Source organism: Drosophila novamexicana, unplaced genomic scaffold (assembly GCF_003285875.2).
Source record: "Drosophila novamexicana strain 15010-1031.04,08,12 unplaced genomic scaffold, DnovRS2.1 tig00004555-arrow-pilon, whole genome shotgun sequence".
Taxonomy (NCBI): Eukaryota; Metazoa; Arthropoda; class Insecta; order Diptera; family Drosophilidae; genus Drosophila; species Drosophila novamexicana.
Window position 1 is genome coordinate 3,875,259 of NW_020825052.1, and position 17,744 is coordinate 3,893,002.

Genomic DNA, 17,744 nt, shown 5'->3' on the forward strand with positions numbered 1-17,744 from the left:
TAGACATGGGTCAAAAATTACCACCCCCATAACTCGGTCAAATCTCATCCGATTTTCACGAAGTTTGGCTTTTTCTTCATGGTTTTCCCTCTAGATTAATCTGGCATTCAAATCTGAACACCGATTTTTTAGTCGAAATTCATGTCCATATCTTACCCCAAGATTCGTATAGACATGGGTCAAAAATTACCACCCCCATAACTCGGTCAAATCTCATCCGATTTTCACGAAGTTTGGCTTTTTCTTCATGGTTTTCCCTCTAGATTAATCTGGCATTCAAATCTGAACACCGATTTTTTAGTCGAAATTCATGTCCATATCTTACCCCAAGATTCGTATATAGACATGGGTCAAAAATTACCACCCCCATATCTCGGCCAAATCTCATCCGATTTTCACGAAGTTTGGCTTTTTCTTAATGGTTTTCCCTCTAGATTAATGTGGCATTTAAATCTCGACACCGATTTTTTGGTCGAAATTCATGTCCAAATCTTACCCCAAAATTCGTATATAGACATGGGTCAAAAATACCACCCCCATAACTCGGTCAAATCTCATCCGATTTTCACGAAGTTTGGCTTTTTCTTCATGGTTTTCCCTCTAGATTAATGTGGCATTTAAATCTCGACACCGATTTTTTGGTCGAAATTCATGTCCAAATCTTACCCCAAAATTCGTATATAGACATGGGTCAAAAATACCACCCCCATAACTCGGTCAAATCTCATCCGATTTTCACGAAGCTTGGCGTTTTCTTCATGGTTTTCCCTCTAGATTAATGTAGCATTTAAATCTCGACACCGATTTTTTGGTCGAAATTCATGTCCAAATCTTATCCCAAGATTCGTATATAGATATGGGTCAAAAATGACCACCCCCATATCTCGGCCAAATCTCATCCGATTTTCACGAAGTTTGGCTTTTTCTTCATGGTTTTCCCTCTAGATTAATGTGGCATTTAAATCTCGACACCGATTTTTTGGTCGAAATTCATGTCCAAATCTTACCCCAAAATTCGTATATAGACATGGGTCAAAAATACCACCCCCATAACTCGGTCAAATCTCATCCGATTTTCACGAAGTTTGGCTTTTTCTTCATGGTTTTCCCTCTAGATTAATGTGGCATTTAAATCTCGACACCGATTTTTTGGTCGAAATTCATGTCCAAATCTTACCCCAAAATTCGTATATAGACATGGGTCAAAAATACCAACCCCATAACTCGGTCAAATCTCATCCGATTTTCACGAAGCTTGGCGTTTTCTTCATGGTTTTCCCTCTAGATTAATGTAGCATTTAAATCTCGACACCGATTTTTTGGTCGAAATTCATGTCCAAATCTTACCCCAAGATTCGTATATAGATATGGGTCAAAAAGTACCACCCCCATAACTCGGTCAAATCTCATCCGATTTTCACGAAGTTTGGCTTTTTCTTCATGGTTTTCCCTCTAGATTAATGTGGCATTTAAATCTCGACACCGATTTTTTGGTCGAAATTCATGTCCAAATCTTACCCCAAAATTCGTATATAGACACCGATTTTTTGGTCGAAATTCATGTCCAAATCTTTCCCCAAAATTCGTATATAGACATGGGTCAAAAAATACCACACCCATAACTCGGTCAAATCTCATCCGATTTTCACGAAGCTTGGCGTTTTCTTCATGGTCTTCCCTCTAGATTAATGTAGCATTTAAATCTCGACACCGATTTTTTGGTCGAAATTCATGTCCAAATCTTACCCCAAGATTCGTATATAGATATTGGTCAAAAATGACCACCCCCATATCTCGGTCAAATCTCATCCGATTTTCACGAAGCTTGGCGTTTTCTTCATGGTTTTCCCTCTAGATTAATGTAGCATTTAAATCTCGACACCGATTTTTTGGTCGAAATTCATGTCCAAATCTTACCCCAAAATTCGTATATAGACATGGGTCAAAAAATACCACCCCCATAACTCGGTCAAATCTCATCCGATTTTCACGAAGTTTGGCGCTTTCTTCATGGTTTTCCCTCTAGATTAATGTGGCATTTAAATCTCGACACCGATTTTTTTGTCGAAATTCATGTCCATATCTTACCCCAAAATTCGTATATAGACATGGGTCAAAAAATACCACCCCCATAACTCGGTCAAATCTCATCCGATTTTCACGAAGTTTGGATTTTTCTTCATGGTTTTCCCTCTAGATTAATCTGGCATTCAAATCTCGACACCGATTTTTTGGTTTTACCCCAAGATTCGTATATAGATATGGGTCAAAAATGACCACCCCCATATCTCGGCCAAATCTCATCCGATTTTCACGAAGTTTGGCTTTTTCTTCATGGTTTTCCCTCTAGATTAATGTGGCATTTAAATCTCGACACCGATTTTTTGGTCGAAATTCATGTCCATATCTTACCCCAAAATTCGTATATAGACATGGGTCAAAAAATACCACCCCCATAACTCGGCCAAATCTCATCCGATTTTCACGAAGTTTGGATTTTTCTTCATGGTTTTCCCTCTAGATTAATGTGGCATTTAAATCTCGACACCGATTTTTTGGTCGAAATTCATGTCCAAATCTTTCCCCAAAATTCGTATATAGACATGGGTCAAAAAATACCACCCCCATAACTCGGTCAAATCTCATCCGATTTTCACGAAGTTTGGCGTTTTCTTCATGGTTTTCCCTCAAGATTAATCTGGCATTCAAATCTCGACACCGATTTTTTGGTCGAAATTCATGTCCAAATCTTACCCCAAAATTCGTATATAGACACCGATTTTTTGGTCGAAATTCATGTCCAAATCTTTCCCCAAAATTCGTATATAGACATGGGTCAAAAAATACCACCCCCATAACTCGGTCAAATCTCATCCGATTTTCACGAAGCTTGGCGTTTTCTTCATGGTTTTCCCTCTAGATTAATGTAGCATTTAAATCTCGACACCGATTTTTTAGTCGAAATTCATGTCCAAATCTTACCCCAAAATTCGTATATAGATATGGGTCAAAAATGACCACCCCCATATCTCGGTCAAATCTCATCCGATTTTCACGAAGCTTGGCGTTTTCTTCATGGTTTTCCCTCTAGATTAATGTAGCATTTAAATCTCGACACCGATTTTTTGGTCGAAATTCATGTCCAAATCTTACCCCAAAATTCGTATATAGACATGGGTCAAAAAATACCACCCCCATGACTCGGTCAAATCTCATCCGATTTTCACGAGATTTGGCTTTTTCTTCATGGTTTTCCCTCTAGATTAATGTGGCATTTAAATCTCGACACCGATTTTTTGGTCGAAATTCATGTCCAAATCTTACCCCAAAATTCGTATATAGACATGGGTCAAAAAATACCACCCCCATAACTCGGTCAAATCTCATCCGATTTTCACGAAGTTTGGCTTTTTCTTCATGGTTTTCCCTCTAGATTAATGTGGCATTTAAATCTCGACACCGATTTTTTGGTCGAAATTCATGTCCATATCTTACCCCAAAATTCGTATATAGACATGGGTCAAAAAATACCACCCCCATAACTCGGTCAAATCTCATCCGATTTTCACGAAGTTTGGATTTTTCTTCATGGTTTTCCCTCTAGATTAATCTGGCATTCAAATCTCGACACCGATTTTTTGGTCGAAATTTATGTCCAAATCTTACCCCAAGATTCGTATATAGATATGGGTCAAAAATGACCACCCCCATATCTCGGCCAAATCTCATCCGATTTGCACGAAGTTTGGCTTTTTCTTCATGGTTTTCCCTCTAGATTAATGTGGCATTTAAATCTCGACACCGATTTTTTGGTCGAAATTCATGTCCATATCTTACCCCAAAATTCGTATATAGACAAGGGTCAAAAAATACCACCCCCATAACTCGGTCAAATCTCATCCGATTTTCACGAAGTTTGGATTTTTCTTCATGGTTTTCCCTCTAGATTAATGTAGCATTTAAATCTCGACACCGATTTTTTAGTCGAAATTCATGTCCAAATCTTACCCCAAGATTCGTATAGATATGGGTCAAAAATGACCACCCCCATATCTCGGTCAAATCTCATCCGATTTTCACGAAGCTTGGCGTTTTCTTCATGGTTTTCCCTCTAGATTAATGTAGCATTTAAATCTCGACACCGATTTTTTGGTCGAAATTCATGTCCAAATCTTACCCCAAAATTCGTATATAGACATGGGTCAAAAAGTACCACCCCCATGACTCGGTCAAATCTCATCCGATTTTCACGAAGTTTGGCTTTTTCTTCATGGTTTTCCCTCTAGATTAATGTGGCATTTAAATCTCGACACCGATTTTTTGGTCGAAATTCATGTCCAAATCTTACCCCAAAATTCGTATGTAGACATGGGTCAAAAAATACCACCCCCATAACTCGGTCAAATCTCATCCGATTTTCACGAAGTTTGGCTTTTTCTTCATGGTTTTCCCTCTAGATTAATGTGGCATTTAAATCTCGACACCGATTTTTTGGTCGAAATTCATGTCCATATCTTACCCCAAAATTCGTATATAGACATGGGTCAAAAAATACCACCCCCATAGCTCGGTCAAATCTCATCCGATTTTCACGAAGTTTGGATTTTTCTTCATGGTTTTCCCTCTAGATTAATCTGGCATTCAAATCTCGACACCGATTTTTTGGTCGAAATTTATGTCCAAATCTTACCCCAAGATTCGTATATAGATATGGGTCAAAAATGACCACCCCCATATCTCGGCCAAATCTCATCCGATTTGCACGAAGTTTGGCTTTTTCTTCATGGTTTTCCCTCTAGATTAATGTGGCATTTAAATCTCGACACCGATTTTTTGGTCGAAATTCATGTCCATATCTTACCCCAAAATTCGTATATAGACAAGGGTCAAAAAATACCACCCCCATAACTCGGTCAAATCTCATCCGATTTTCACGAAGTTTGGATTTTTCTTCATGGTTTTCCCTCTAGATTAATCTGGCATTCAAATCTCGACACCGATTTTTTGGTCGAAATTCATGTCCAAAACTTACCCCAAGATTCGTATATAGATATGGGTCAAAAATGACCACCCCCATATCTCGGCCAAATCTCATCCGATTTGCACGAAGTTTGGCTTTTTCTTCACGGTTTTCCCTCTAGATTAATGTGGCATTCAAATCTCGACACCGATTTTTTGGTCGAAATTCATGTCCAAATCTTACCCCAAAATTCGTATATAGACATGGGTCAAAAATACCACCCCCATAACTCGGTCAAATCTCATCCGATTTTCACGAAGTTTGGCTTTTTCTTCATGGTTTTCCCTCTAGATTAATGTGGCATTTAAATCTCGACACCGATTTTTTGGTCGAAATTCATGTCCAAATCTTTCCCCAAAATTCGTATATAGACATGGGTCAAAAAATACCACCCCCATAACTCGGTTGGTTTTCCCTCTAGATTAATGTAGCATTTAAATCTCGACACCGATTTTTTGGTCGAAATTCATGTCCAAATCTTACCCCAAAATTCGTATATAGACATGGGTCAAAAAGTACCACCCCCATAACTCGGTCAAATCTCATCCGATTTTCACGAAGTTTGGCTTTTTCTTCATGGTTTTCCCTCTAGATTAATGTGGCATTTAAATCTCGACACCGATTTTTTGGTCGAAATTCATGTCCAAATCTTACCCCAAAATTCGTATATAGACATGTCTCAAAAAATACCACCCCCATAACTCGGTCAAATCTCATCCGATTTTCACGAAGTTTGGCTTTTTCTTCATGGTTTTCCCTCTAGATTAATGTGGCATTTAAATCTCGACACCGATTTTTTGGTCGAAATTCATGTCCAAATCTTACCCCAAAATTCGTATGTAGACATGGGTCAAAAAATACCACCCCCATAACTCGGTCAAATCTCATCCGATTTTTACGAAGTTTGGCTTTTTCTTCATGGTTTTCCCTCTAGATTAATGTGGCATTTAAATCTCGACACCGATTTTTTGGTCGAAATTCATGTCCAAATCTTACCCCAAAATTCGTATATAGACATGGGTCAAAAAATACCACCCCCATAACTCGGTCAAATCTCATCCGATTTTCACGAAGTTTGGCTTTTTCTTCATGGTTTTCCCTCTAGATTAATGTGGCATTTAAATCTCGACACCGATTTTTTGGTCGAAATTCATGTCCAAATCTTACCCCAAAATTCGTATATAGACATGGGTCAAAAAGTACCACCCCCATAACTCGGTCAAATCTCATCCGATTTTCACGAAGTTTGGCTTTTTCTTCATGGTTTTCCCTCTAGATTAATGTGGCATTTAAATCTCGACACCGATTTTTTGGTCGAAATTCATGTCCAAATCTTTCCCCAAAATTCGTATATAGACATGGGTCAAAAAATACCACCCCCATAACTCGGTCAAATCTCATCCGATTTTCACGAAGTTTGGCGTTTTCTTCATGGTTTTCCCTCTAGATTAATCTGGCATTCAAATCTCGACACCGATTTTTTGGTCGAAATTCATGTCCAAATCTTACCTCAAAATTCGTATATAGACATGGGTCAAAAATGACCACCCCCATAACTGGGCCAAATCCCATCCGATTTTCACGCAGTTTGGCGCTTTCTTCATGGGTTTCCCTCTAGAGTAATCTGGTATTCAAATCTGAACACCGATTTTTTAGTCGAAATTCATGTCAAAATCTTACCCCAAGATTACATGGGTCAAAAATGACCACCCCCATAACTGGGCCAAATCAAATCCGATTTTCACGAAGTTTGGCGCTTTCTTCATGGTTTTCCCTCTAGATTAATCTGGCATTCAAATCTCGACACCGATTTTTTGGTCGAAATGCATGTCCAAATCTTACCCCAAGCCTACAACCTCGCACACCCACTTGGTAATGTTAAAAACAAAATCCTTTTAAAATAATTTGCACAGTGGCAAAAGCGAAAAACAAAAAACAAAAGAAAGGAAACGGAAACAGAAACTCACAACTCGAAGCTGCCGCAAGTCTAGGGGCTGACTTGGCAGTCAGCGAACTCTTGTCTATTTATGCAAAAAATGCGCGCATATTTTTATATATACATTTATACTTATAATGCCAGGCTGATGAAATACGTGCGGTGGGTAAGCATACACAAGCACACACGTACACACGTACACACACACGTGTGACTTTCCCGATGTCAAATATAATTTTCTTTTTTCGCGTTCATTTTGCACGCAGTCAGGCTGTATAGGAAACTCCTCTGGCTGGCACAAAATCTTGCAGTTCCAGCAGTTTAAACTTTAAGTTTTTCCTGTCAAGAGAGAAGCGAACAATAAGCAAAAGGAATTAAACAAATCTCTGTAAAGCGAAAATGGTGAGCGCATTGAACGGCTTCGGCATGGCCATTGGCTGCATGGACATCACTGGAGCCGTCTTCTTTGAGCTGATGATTATTTACATGCTGTGTCGAAGAAACGGCGCCAGGACAACAGCTGACGATACAAAGGAACAGCAGCAGGGGCACGTGGCAAGTACGCGGTTTAAGGGAGGCCCGTTGTGGCCTGCGATTTCTCACTGTTCCTCAAACATTTCCAGCGCTCTATGGCAACAGGGTACGCCCTTGGATGCTGTGGATTTATCTGCTCCTATTGAATGTGTGGATAGTCGTTTCAATGCTCATGGTTACTGGCATTATATTGGTGCGTAGTGCTCAAACTTGTTTATAATGCGGCATCGACTGATAGCGGCTTTCACAGCATAAGCCGCAGCTGCTGCTGTTCTGGCTGGTCTGGTGCTTTGGCGGACTTATATTCGATGTGGTCTTTGTGGGTCTTTGGATCGTGGAACTGCTATCAGGCGATGCCATTGAAGCCCTGACCAACATTTTGATTTCATTACTAACAATGGGCAAGTTACATCCACCTTCATGCATGCCGTTCTTTATCTAACCCATTTTTGCTGATTTTTTAGCAATTGAATTTTCTTTCATTTACGTTATATACAATATTTATGGGAATTTAACAAAGTTACCCAAGGAGCAAGAAATCAAAGGCAATCCCTTGTTGCGCTTTTCACACTTCTTATTTTAATTTAACAAATACTTATTACAAACAATAAAAATCTTGCTTCGAACATTTAATTCATCTGCTGACTTACTTGGCCTTCAATTCGGCTGCTTTCTGGTCAAGCTGTACCTTGACAATTTTTATTTTCATTGGGAACTCCAGGGACTTGAAGAATCTATAGACGATCAATATGATGCCGATACGAGCCAGTACTTGACCAATGAGTGAGGCATATGCATCAGATATCTCCTGCATAAACTCCTGCTTGCTTTTGTATTTATCGGTGAACACATATTCGTACATATTATAAAACATTTTTCCAACGTCTCCCCACTGTATCTGAGCATAGGCCATAAGCAACCAGATTTTCACCATCAATCTGTGACGCTGTTTGTTGAAAATCTATTTAAGAACTAAGAACTTCATCAATATACAAAATTTACTTCTTACACTGATGATGCCAACTGCCAAGACTCCGAAGCAGAAAATCTTACACATGCCCCCAAACAATATCATAACATCCACCATATCGAACTAATGAGCGAAAAGAGCATTGAGAAGCGCTTGGTTATGGCCTAGACTTGCTTACCTTCATGATTTTGGATAAGTTTACCATCTGAACCATGGTAAGGAATGCGGCGGATGCCTCATAAACAAGCGCCATGTAGCCAGCGCAGTTTATAATTACCGACATTTTAATTTTTCGAGTTTGGCTTGATATCGTTGAAATAACAACAGTTGTTTTATAAACTGTTGCTTATAAAGCATAGACTATTATTTACAACTGTTTTTAAATGGTTTTCAAATATTTAGCCTGCTGATCACAACCAATTTGAAATACTACTTTGCCGTAAGTAAACCAAATCTTAAGGTTGCATAATTATTTTCAAATGCGCAGACAGAATAATACATCTATTTCTTCTATTTGTCTTGCAGCCAAAAGAGAAGTCTTAGAGGTTCGTGACTCCTCTGAGGAAAAGCTGGAAGCATAAGGAACTTCTGCAATTGTTAACTCGGCGCCATTTTTAATTGGAAACTTTATAGTTGCGTTGTGTTTCGCATTCAAGTGCTTTGTAGTTTTTTATAGTCTGCCGTGGGGAAATTGATTCATTTCCGTTTTTTGCTCAGCACTTCCGTTCTAGGTCTGGCGCTTATGAAGCAGACACGAAATCAGCTTAAAGCTAACAGTGGGTAATCCAATATTAAAATGTCGGCTTAGTTCAAATCAAATTCTTGTGCCAAGGCACATTCAAATCAATGGCATTGTCACTGCTTGCCAAGCTGCCAAACTGTCACTTGCAACTCGTAGGAAAGCAAAAATAAAAATATATTTATTCTTTAATAAAGAGAGCCTGGACCGCATCTTGGCTGGCAACGACTCGACTCCACTTCACTCCGCTCTCTAAGGAGCCACTGGCTGTTCAAATTTATTGTTTGCAAATTGAAATTCTTGTCGACACGCACGAGCAACTGCAAAATCCATTGGGAATGCCGGGCAAAAGGCAGCTCCTTCTAGCTGCTTGAAGCTTGTCAACTCGGGCAACGGCTTTGATAGCCCCGTAGATGGGCAGCTCATCATGACTTCTTAGTATTTATTAAGATTTTGATGTGCCATGAAACATATTTCGAAAAAAAAAATAAACAAATATTTTATAGCTGCGTTAACAAAGTCCCAAGGGAAATGAACAAGGAGCTAAAGATGTTCTATGGAAAGTGGAGTTCGACGCTTGATTGCGTTAAAATTAAGCTCTATACACCCCGTATAAGTTAATATATATACCAATGGATGTGTAGAGGATCCAAACTTAAGCAGAAGGCTGGCTGAAATGAAGGTAAGATGCGTGCTTCCAGCGTTTGGGTTTTTATAAATTCTTGAATTGTCACAAACATCCAAAAAACAAATTAATTTTAATCACTTTCTTCTGCTTTTGAGCTGATGAAGAATGTTGAACGCAACAATATTTTTTTACTGGGAGCAGCATTCATGTAATGATGATTGATTTTAACTTGGCGACCTGCGCCGGACTATCCAGCCGTGCGATGACTGATTTTTGGGCTATTGGCGATAAATACATTGTACGGATCGCTCTTTTGACGACACGAAGAATTCGTGACACTCGACATATTACTCTCGCTTCTTGTCGTTGGACTGATTTAATATTTAGCTGTGGAGGTACTCTGTGAAAATAAGGTAAGTACTCCCATGTGCAGCTGTGTGGGTGAGTTCGTAGTGCTCCATTGTGACAAGAGAGAGCGCTCAGCTGGCGATATTCGTTTGCCATAAATCTTTTTATGGTAAACCGTATCGATCGGTTGCCATAAATAGAGCTGAACACTCCCATTTGGAGTCATTTGACTCGCGTTCGTGATGGGGCTACTGTTGCTGTTTTCACTGTTGCTTATTTCATGCACTGTGCTGGCTACTAATGGCAAGTAAAATGTGTGTTTTTGTATCGATGTGATGTATTATCCAATTATTTAGGCCAATATAATGACGAGCCCATGTCTGGTGAAGAATCACACCAACATGCTTTAGGGGACAAACAAGCGACGGGGAAAGCAGAGTTGCGTGGTCCTTATTCAATCGGTATGCACACAGCATTAAAAAGGAATAATACTAGAAGTTTGGTTTTGATTACTTACTATTTTCCAGGCGAAAGCAATGTGAGAAAAAAGAGCGAATCCGAGTCCACAGAAGTGGGATTAAAGGCAAGACATGCTTCTAAGAAGTCACATCGGCCGGCTGATGGAAGTAGTACTATACGTGTTCTTCAAGGACCGCACCATGTTAATAATGGAAATTATGGGCTACGTCGAACAAATGCTAAACGTGTTGAAGGTCGCGTAAGATCTAAAGGCAGAGATAGTCACAGACAGGGTGGAAGGACTGCAGCTGGCGATGGCCAGGGAAGATCCTTTGGCAATAGAAAAGCTGGCAGTGCACTTCACGAAGATAGGGGTGGCAATCACGATGTTTTTTCAGGTAACACAAGGCGCAGTCAAAATGTTCGCACGGAAAGTATAAGAAATAAATGAACTCAACATCGAGCCGGCGGCGTTACTGAAGAGGAAAATAAGAAAACCCAACCCATAATCTGGCCGCGTGAGAAATGGAAGGCGAGTTCAATAATAGTACGACATCTAATTATTTTGTCAATACTTTAACCCGTAACAAGCCGTCGTAAACAATTGATCAACATATTTTTGTTTAAATAATTTATAAGTCCTGTAAAAATAAAATGAGCAATAAAAGGCATAACTAATTAATTTTAACATACATTTTCGACAGTGAAAACTCTCGATTTTCAGTTAAAATTCTTCAGACCTAGGTTATTTCCAATCTGAACACTCAATATTGGCTATTGGTTGAGAGTAATAATTTTAATTGTTTCTGGGTATTGCTGCTGTCGTAATCCGCAGGTGTGAATTTATTAGGCCACATTAGTCATCAGTTTACTCGGTACTCTTACTTGCAAATGTATTTCTATTAACGAGTCTGGTAAACATTTGGAATACTTGAAACACTTTGCAAGCTACTTAGGTTGGCATTTATTGTTTTTTGCGGTGACTAATTAACCGCACGATGTAATTTTAATTTTTACATATCATTTTATCATAGATCGATTCTTTTTCAGTTGTTTCTGTTTGGACTTTATGCGGCATCTATTTTTATTTCCTTTACAATACACAAGGTGCAACGAAAGAGAATCTAAATTGCAATGTCTACGCAGGAAATTGATTGATTTCCGTTTTGCTCAGGTAAAAATGAAAAGGAAGAGCAACCAAACGAATGGAATCAGCTCTAGCAATTCGCTCGAGTCGTTCGAGATTCTGGCGAGCTGTTGTAACCACTCAGTGTATAATCCTGCAGGGCTTAAAGTAGACACATTCACACCATTATAGGACCATAATTTTGGCTTGCAATTAGCCGTTTATGAGGCTGGGCACTATGTTGCACTTACAACCAAATGTTGCCTATGGTACTATGTGTGGGTTGAAGTCTGCCCAGCCAACATAAACTCTGACAAAACATATAACGGAAAGCACATGTTTTTGGCAAATGCATCCAACGGGTGACAGGATATGTGTGCAAGCCGAGGCAAGAGCTGCCAGCTTCCCGGGTTGCTTTCTGGATATGTTTGCATATCTTTCTCAAAGTAAATGGCATTGGCATACGGTGCGTATGTGTGTTACTAAAAGCACAAGACTCACTTGTTACACGCTCAATTAAGCCAGAAATGACACCAGAGCCAACTAAAGTCACGCTTTGTATAGCTTTAAATTTAGCGCTAAGCTCAAAACACACACACACGCACACACACACTCACACCAATATACATATATGTGAATGGCATGGCAAAGAGCCAGCCGTCATACAAATATTTAATAGGAAAATAGTGTGCTTTCAATTTGCGTGTCTGCTTTTGATCTTAAAATATATATTATATGTTTAGTATAATGCTCAAGAGTTTATAAAGACTGTCAATTGTGTAGTTTCTGTAAAGCTTATGCAAAAAATAGATACACTTTATCTTTTGCATTTACTTATCTTTTGCATTTACTTACTAAGAAAATTGCAATTCATTCTCTTGTTAAACTCGCTTAAATGAAAAATTTAGATGCAGAATAATATTGTGTAAGTCTTAAAAGTGTAAAATGGGTTCACATTTGTATAATATCCAGCTGATGAATAGGTATTTTGAGAAGAGTTTGGTAATTGACTGGTATTGTATTTTGTTTTATTGATTCTGAGTAAGGGCTTTGGAAATGCAATTTTCAAAGCTATTCTAAAGCATACGCAGTTTTCTACTGAGCTGCCTAATTTTGCTTTAAACTATGTTTCATGGCTATTTAACAATTTAAAAAAGTGCCACCATAATTACGGCCGCATCCTTTTGCCGTAAGTAAATTATCGAGTACGCAAAATTGCTTTGCCAAGTCGAGCAGGACAAAGCGACTGGCAATTAGCGCAGCTCGGCATGTGGCAGGCTCGCTAATATGCTTAGTCAGGCCAGGTCCTTTGGCAGTGTGGCCCAGGACACGTGCAATACACACATGCACAAGGCCTTTAGCTGGTTTGCCAAGGGTGCAAAAAGACTGACATTGTTTTCTAGAACATTCCTGTGGAGAAAACTGGTATTTCGGCTTTAAGCTTAAGGTGACGGAGTGAAGGACATGACACTCGTTCTCTTACACACACACACAGGTAGACACACCGGTACTCACCAAGAATTGCAAATCAGTCGTCTAATGTGTACATATTCAGTCATGTCGCAACATGCGAATTCCATTAGTGGATATTCGGTTCGTGTTAACAAATGAGCGTTAATCAGCGCAGGACGCGTTAGTGAAAGAGAGACAGCGAGAGAGAAAAAAAACGAAAAAGCGGCAAGCATATGGCCGTGTCCAACGAATTCTTCTGCGTGTTGTATACGCTTATCTGTTATTTATGCTTTTTGTCTAGCCATTTAATTGTAGACATATTATGTATATATGTAGGGCAGCAGAAAAAAGCATTGTGTAGCCTACTTAAGAGCACACGCACACATTAATACACACACAGGCACACAGGCACACGCAAACGCATTCACATCCGATTTACAAATTGGCCCAACTACCTTGATTTATCCTCTGATATCAATGCATTGCTGCAATGGTACTGAAAGCCGACATCTTATTAATATGCCATTCATTTGGCCGCTTCATAGTTCATTAAAGCAGGAGTCCGAGTCGTTCATCCTGGCGGCCGACTTGGCCGCAAAGTGCAGCCAGCAAAAATTATGCGGCTCGTTTGCCATTGCCACGTTTGTAGCTACAGCCCATGGCCAGGGAAAGGATCTGGGACAGGGACTGGTTCTGGCTCTGTAGAAGAGCCATTCGTTTATCCTTTTGTTCTCATTTATTTGCATGTCATTTGTTTGGCTCCTTCGCTTTTTTTGCATGTGGTGGTGTGTGGTTGGCATGTATGGTTGTTTCATCAGTCACGTTTGCCAGGACGCCAGTTACTTATGGCTGTTGTGTGCATTATCAATATGCATTGTACGGCAACGCTCTACGCTTTATATTTTATCAATGTTTTCATACCTCACCCATGGATACTTTGAGTTTCTTAAAGTATACATAAATATCGATAAGTAATATCAAAATTTCTTTTATCTTTGATACTTGATTTGGTATGAAAGGAAATGATTAGTTATTAACTATAACTAGTGGACGTCTTTATGCCTGAACCTTTGATTTTTTCACATTTATTTTCGCTTGAAACATTTAAAAGCATCAGCAAAAATATTGAAGATACTTTTTCCGACGGATAAGGTAAATGGATGGATGCTTATCAAGGATGATCATGATCGCAAATGCCTCTGTCTACCGATTTTGAAGCCGGGATGGGCGTAGAGCTTTAAGGGATAATGCTTGTTAAGAAATCGGATGGAATATTGCTTTAAAGAATGTACACACTTCTGCATATTTACACTTCCTCAGTGCTCTGCACTGCAGTTTTAATAACGAATTGCTTTTTTATGGTTTCCGGCTTATAGAACAGCGCAGAAATTGGCAAGAAAAGCAAAATTACAGCAAGAAATTCTTAAATCATTTGTTTATGTGTGTGTGTGTGTAAGTTTGTTTTTTAAAGCTGTTCGTGTTGCTGATGCTGCATTGTTGCTTTGTTAGGCAAGTCAAGTCTGTGGTAGCTTCCGTAGCTCGAGTCGCTGTTAATGTCGCAACAGTTGCCATTCCTACCGTTTCTACCTCTACCTCAGCCTCTGCCCCTGCCTCTGGCTTTATTCCTATTGCCGTTGCTCTTGTCGTTGATATTTGTGCGCCAGGCGTAATTAGTGCTCATGGCATAAGGCGCACTTCCTCTACGCGCAGCTCCTGTTGTTCTATGTCGCATCGTTCGCATCGTGGCACTGCGTTGCTTTCCATTCGTAATCAGTTTTTGCAGGCTCCAGCGCTTTGTGCTGCGGATTTACTAACTGGACAACGGCAGAGTGCAAACACACATACTAATACACAACCTCGGACACCCTCTCTCTCACACACACACAAACCCTCGCACAAAAACACGTCACACTGCCTCCGTCTTCGTCATCATGTTTGCCTCTTTGTTGTTGTTTTAACTTTAACAAATTTGTTATTTACGATTCATTGAATTCATTTTAACTAAGGACATGTCTTTGTGTTCACATGGAATTAAATAAAATTATATTAAATGAGCCAACCGAATAAAAGTAGCACAAATTTGCAAAGGAGAAAACCAAGTCTGGAATAGGTTGCTCTTGCCAAATTATGTATCTAGGTACATAAAACTGTATTATCTGACTGACGGACTGACAGGTTGGCCTGAAAGCTGAATACTTATGATCCTCCCCCAAAGACGGAAAATGGGCGCAAGATTATTTTTATTGTTGTTTTTGTTTACTGTTTTTCACTTCTCAAAGCGAGCAAGAGTCTATTAAGATTGTATATCTTTAGCAGCTTATGAATTGAAGGCTGAAATATGTACCTGGGCATCACCCACGGCAACTGCATAAAATTTGATATATTCCACAGATATAGGCTGCAGATCTACACCAAAAAATTGTTACATGGCTTGCGCTTAGTATTTATTTATTACTTATCATTGAAACTTTAATCAAATTTAGACAATTTATGTCTAAACGCAAGTTCCTTATGCCTGTTTAAATAAGCTTTGTCTTAAAATTCAAGCATAGTTATCAGGTTAAAAAAGAAAAACAAAATATATTTCTGGCTGTACACTAAGAATTGTGGTGTGCTCCCTAGTTGATTCAACTTTCAATGCTAATTGCCATTTGGCAACTTTCGCGACTTGATTCAAACTTCGATTCCCATTGGACAATGAAAGCATTCCATTTTAGTTGTTTGACTACGACTCGATTGCCGTTTGCCTTGGCCATTGTTTGAGTTCACACAGCCTTACCATTAATTTCACAATTAGTTAGCAACGGCTGCCAAAGCGACGCGGAGCCACCAGGGAACCACCTGACGGCAACTCAAGACAAAAATCCAAGAATCTTTAATAATTTTTCTACAGCAGCTGTGTGTGTGTTTGCGAGTTGTAGTTGTGTGTCTGTTAATTTTGCCCAACTATTATTCAATTATTTGTATGCGAAAACTCGGAAAACTACGTGTTTCTACAATGACTAAAATAATCAGAGGGTGTAGCTTTTTGCAAGGCTTCGACCAGGCATTTTTGCTGACTAACTTTTAACAACAACAACAGTCGAGCGCGCATAAATTTAAATTTATTTATTCGAGGGCTGCCTGCATGTGGTGGGCTCAATATTTTATTTATGTGAGTTGCCACCTTTTGCGTTTGGCGTGGCCCTCGCTTGTAGTGGCAGCTACGACAACAATAACAAAATATGCGGCAACTGCTACGTGAGCTTAAAGCGAACATTTTCTGCTGACGCCGCATTGTCAACTTTCACTTCAGCTGCAGCTGCTGACATCAAAACACACACACACACAAAAACAGTTTCCTGACACGAGATTTCATTTCCTAGCCATATTCTAGCATTAGCAGCGAGTAGTTAAATATTGCGGATCACTCATACGCATACGTGGTGCACAGCAGTCGCATTCGCATGCGCTTTTCCGTTTGATTTTCATTTTAACTTGAATTGTGAGCCACGAAAAAGTTGTGTTTAAGTTTTCTTTTTGTTGTCGCCGATGCTTTTTGGTCGTTGATGTAATGAAATTTTGTGCAATTGTTTGGCAACAAGAAATCCATTAAAGCTTATTTTTCTGGCAAAAGTTTTTGGGTCCGACCATTTCGCTGATTGATTGGCATCAACAATGTGCTGCCGGATGGCAACTGGCAGCAAGGCGGGGCGACTGGGCGGTTGGCCTTGTGGGCGTGTTGGTGGGCTGCCCACACACTGTTAATGCTGCCAAATTTGCTGAGCGTGTGTAAGACAATAAAAATAATTGAGTGCGTTCTTGCTTGTTACACTTGTCCCTTATATTTGGATTGTCAACGTAGTGTAAATTGTGTCGCATGCTTGAATGTGCCCCAGCCCCGGATAATGGGTGTGCTGAGCTGTGCAGATTGGGGCCAGCAGATAAGCCCACGTCATTACCGTGTAGAGTAGGATAGTAGTAGTCGTTATCCTGACTCTGTACCCACACCTACTGCGACGAGTTTGCTGTCTAGCTAAATGGCTGGACTTGAGCCTTGGATTTGCGGCCAGCTATTTGTTTTAACAGATTCAAGGGCCATGAGGTAAGAAACGTATTTATTGTATGTTTGTCTGTCTTTTACCCTTGCAGAGCGGATTATTCGCTATCTTATATAATGGATAAAGCAGTGGTGGAAAGCACGACACATATATTTATTTTGTTCAATTTCGTTCAATTCTATTTTGTTCAAAATATAAGTGGAAAACTGCGAGTATTATTTATTTTTGTAGTCCTAACACTCCAGAGCCTTTGACTAGACTTTTGATTTGTCATTTGCAATTTTCCTCAACTCGGTTTATTTATTAACCCACAGGTCACACACATATACACAAAAGTTGGATTTCAAATGAATTGCGTGGTTCGTCATTATCCTGGCTTAAATTGTGAAGTAAATGCCAATTCTCATTTTTCCCCTTGTCACTTCTCGCATTCATTTCTCTACCACTTTCTTCTGCTTCCTTCTTTCTCATTCTCTCTCTCGTTATCTCATT

At 39.5% G+C, this 17,744-nt stretch overlaps 3 protein-coding genes across 4 annotated transcripts; 2 read left to right on the plus strand and 1 right to left on the minus strand.

Annotated features, from left to right (window-relative positions):
* The first annotated feature begins 7,303 nt into the window (after positions 1 to 7,303).
* On the plus strand, positions 7,304 to 8,273 carry LOC115770213. Its single transcript, XM_030715407.1, has 4 exons — positions 7,304 to 7,515; positions 7,580 to 7,683; positions 7,741 to 7,891; positions 7,955 to 8,273. Exons 1-4 carry the CDS (start codon positions 7,356 to 7,358, stop codon positions 8,071 to 8,073), a joined length of 534 nt encoding a protein of 177 aa, XP_030571267.1. The 5' UTR covers positions 7,304 to 7,355; the 3' UTR covers positions 8,074 to 8,273.
* LOC115770214 lies at positions 8,089 to 8,836 on the minus strand. Of its 2 annotated transcripts, none has more exons than XM_030715408.1 (3): positions 8,639 to 8,836; positions 8,500 to 8,583; positions 8,089 to 8,451 (listed from the first exon to the last, which is right to left on the minus strand). In XM_030715408.1, the coding sequence occupies exons 1-3, from the start codon at positions 8,741 to 8,743 to the stop codon at positions 8,137 to 8,139; spliced, it is 504 nt and encodes a 167-aa protein (XP_030571268.1). In that variant the 5' UTR covers positions 8,744 to 8,836; the 3' UTR covers positions 8,089 to 8,136. The 2 variants fall into 2 exon arrangements, with proteins under 2 accessions (XP_030571268.1, XP_030571269.1); XM_030715409.1 differs by having other exon boundaries at positions 8,091 to 8,436; positions 8,639 to 8,833.
* A 1,552-nt stretch (positions 8,837 to 10,388) lies between these two features.
* On the plus strand, positions 10,389 to 11,308 carry LOC115770441. Its single transcript, XM_030715715.1, has 3 exons — positions 10,389 to 10,478; positions 10,532 to 10,636; positions 10,703 to 11,308. Exons 1-3 carry the CDS (start codon positions 10,418 to 10,420, stop codon positions 11,083 to 11,085), a joined length of 549 nt encoding a protein of 182 aa, XP_030571575.1. The 5' UTR covers positions 10,389 to 10,417; the 3' UTR covers positions 11,086 to 11,308.
* Positions 11,309 to 17,744: the final 6,436 nt, after the last annotated feature.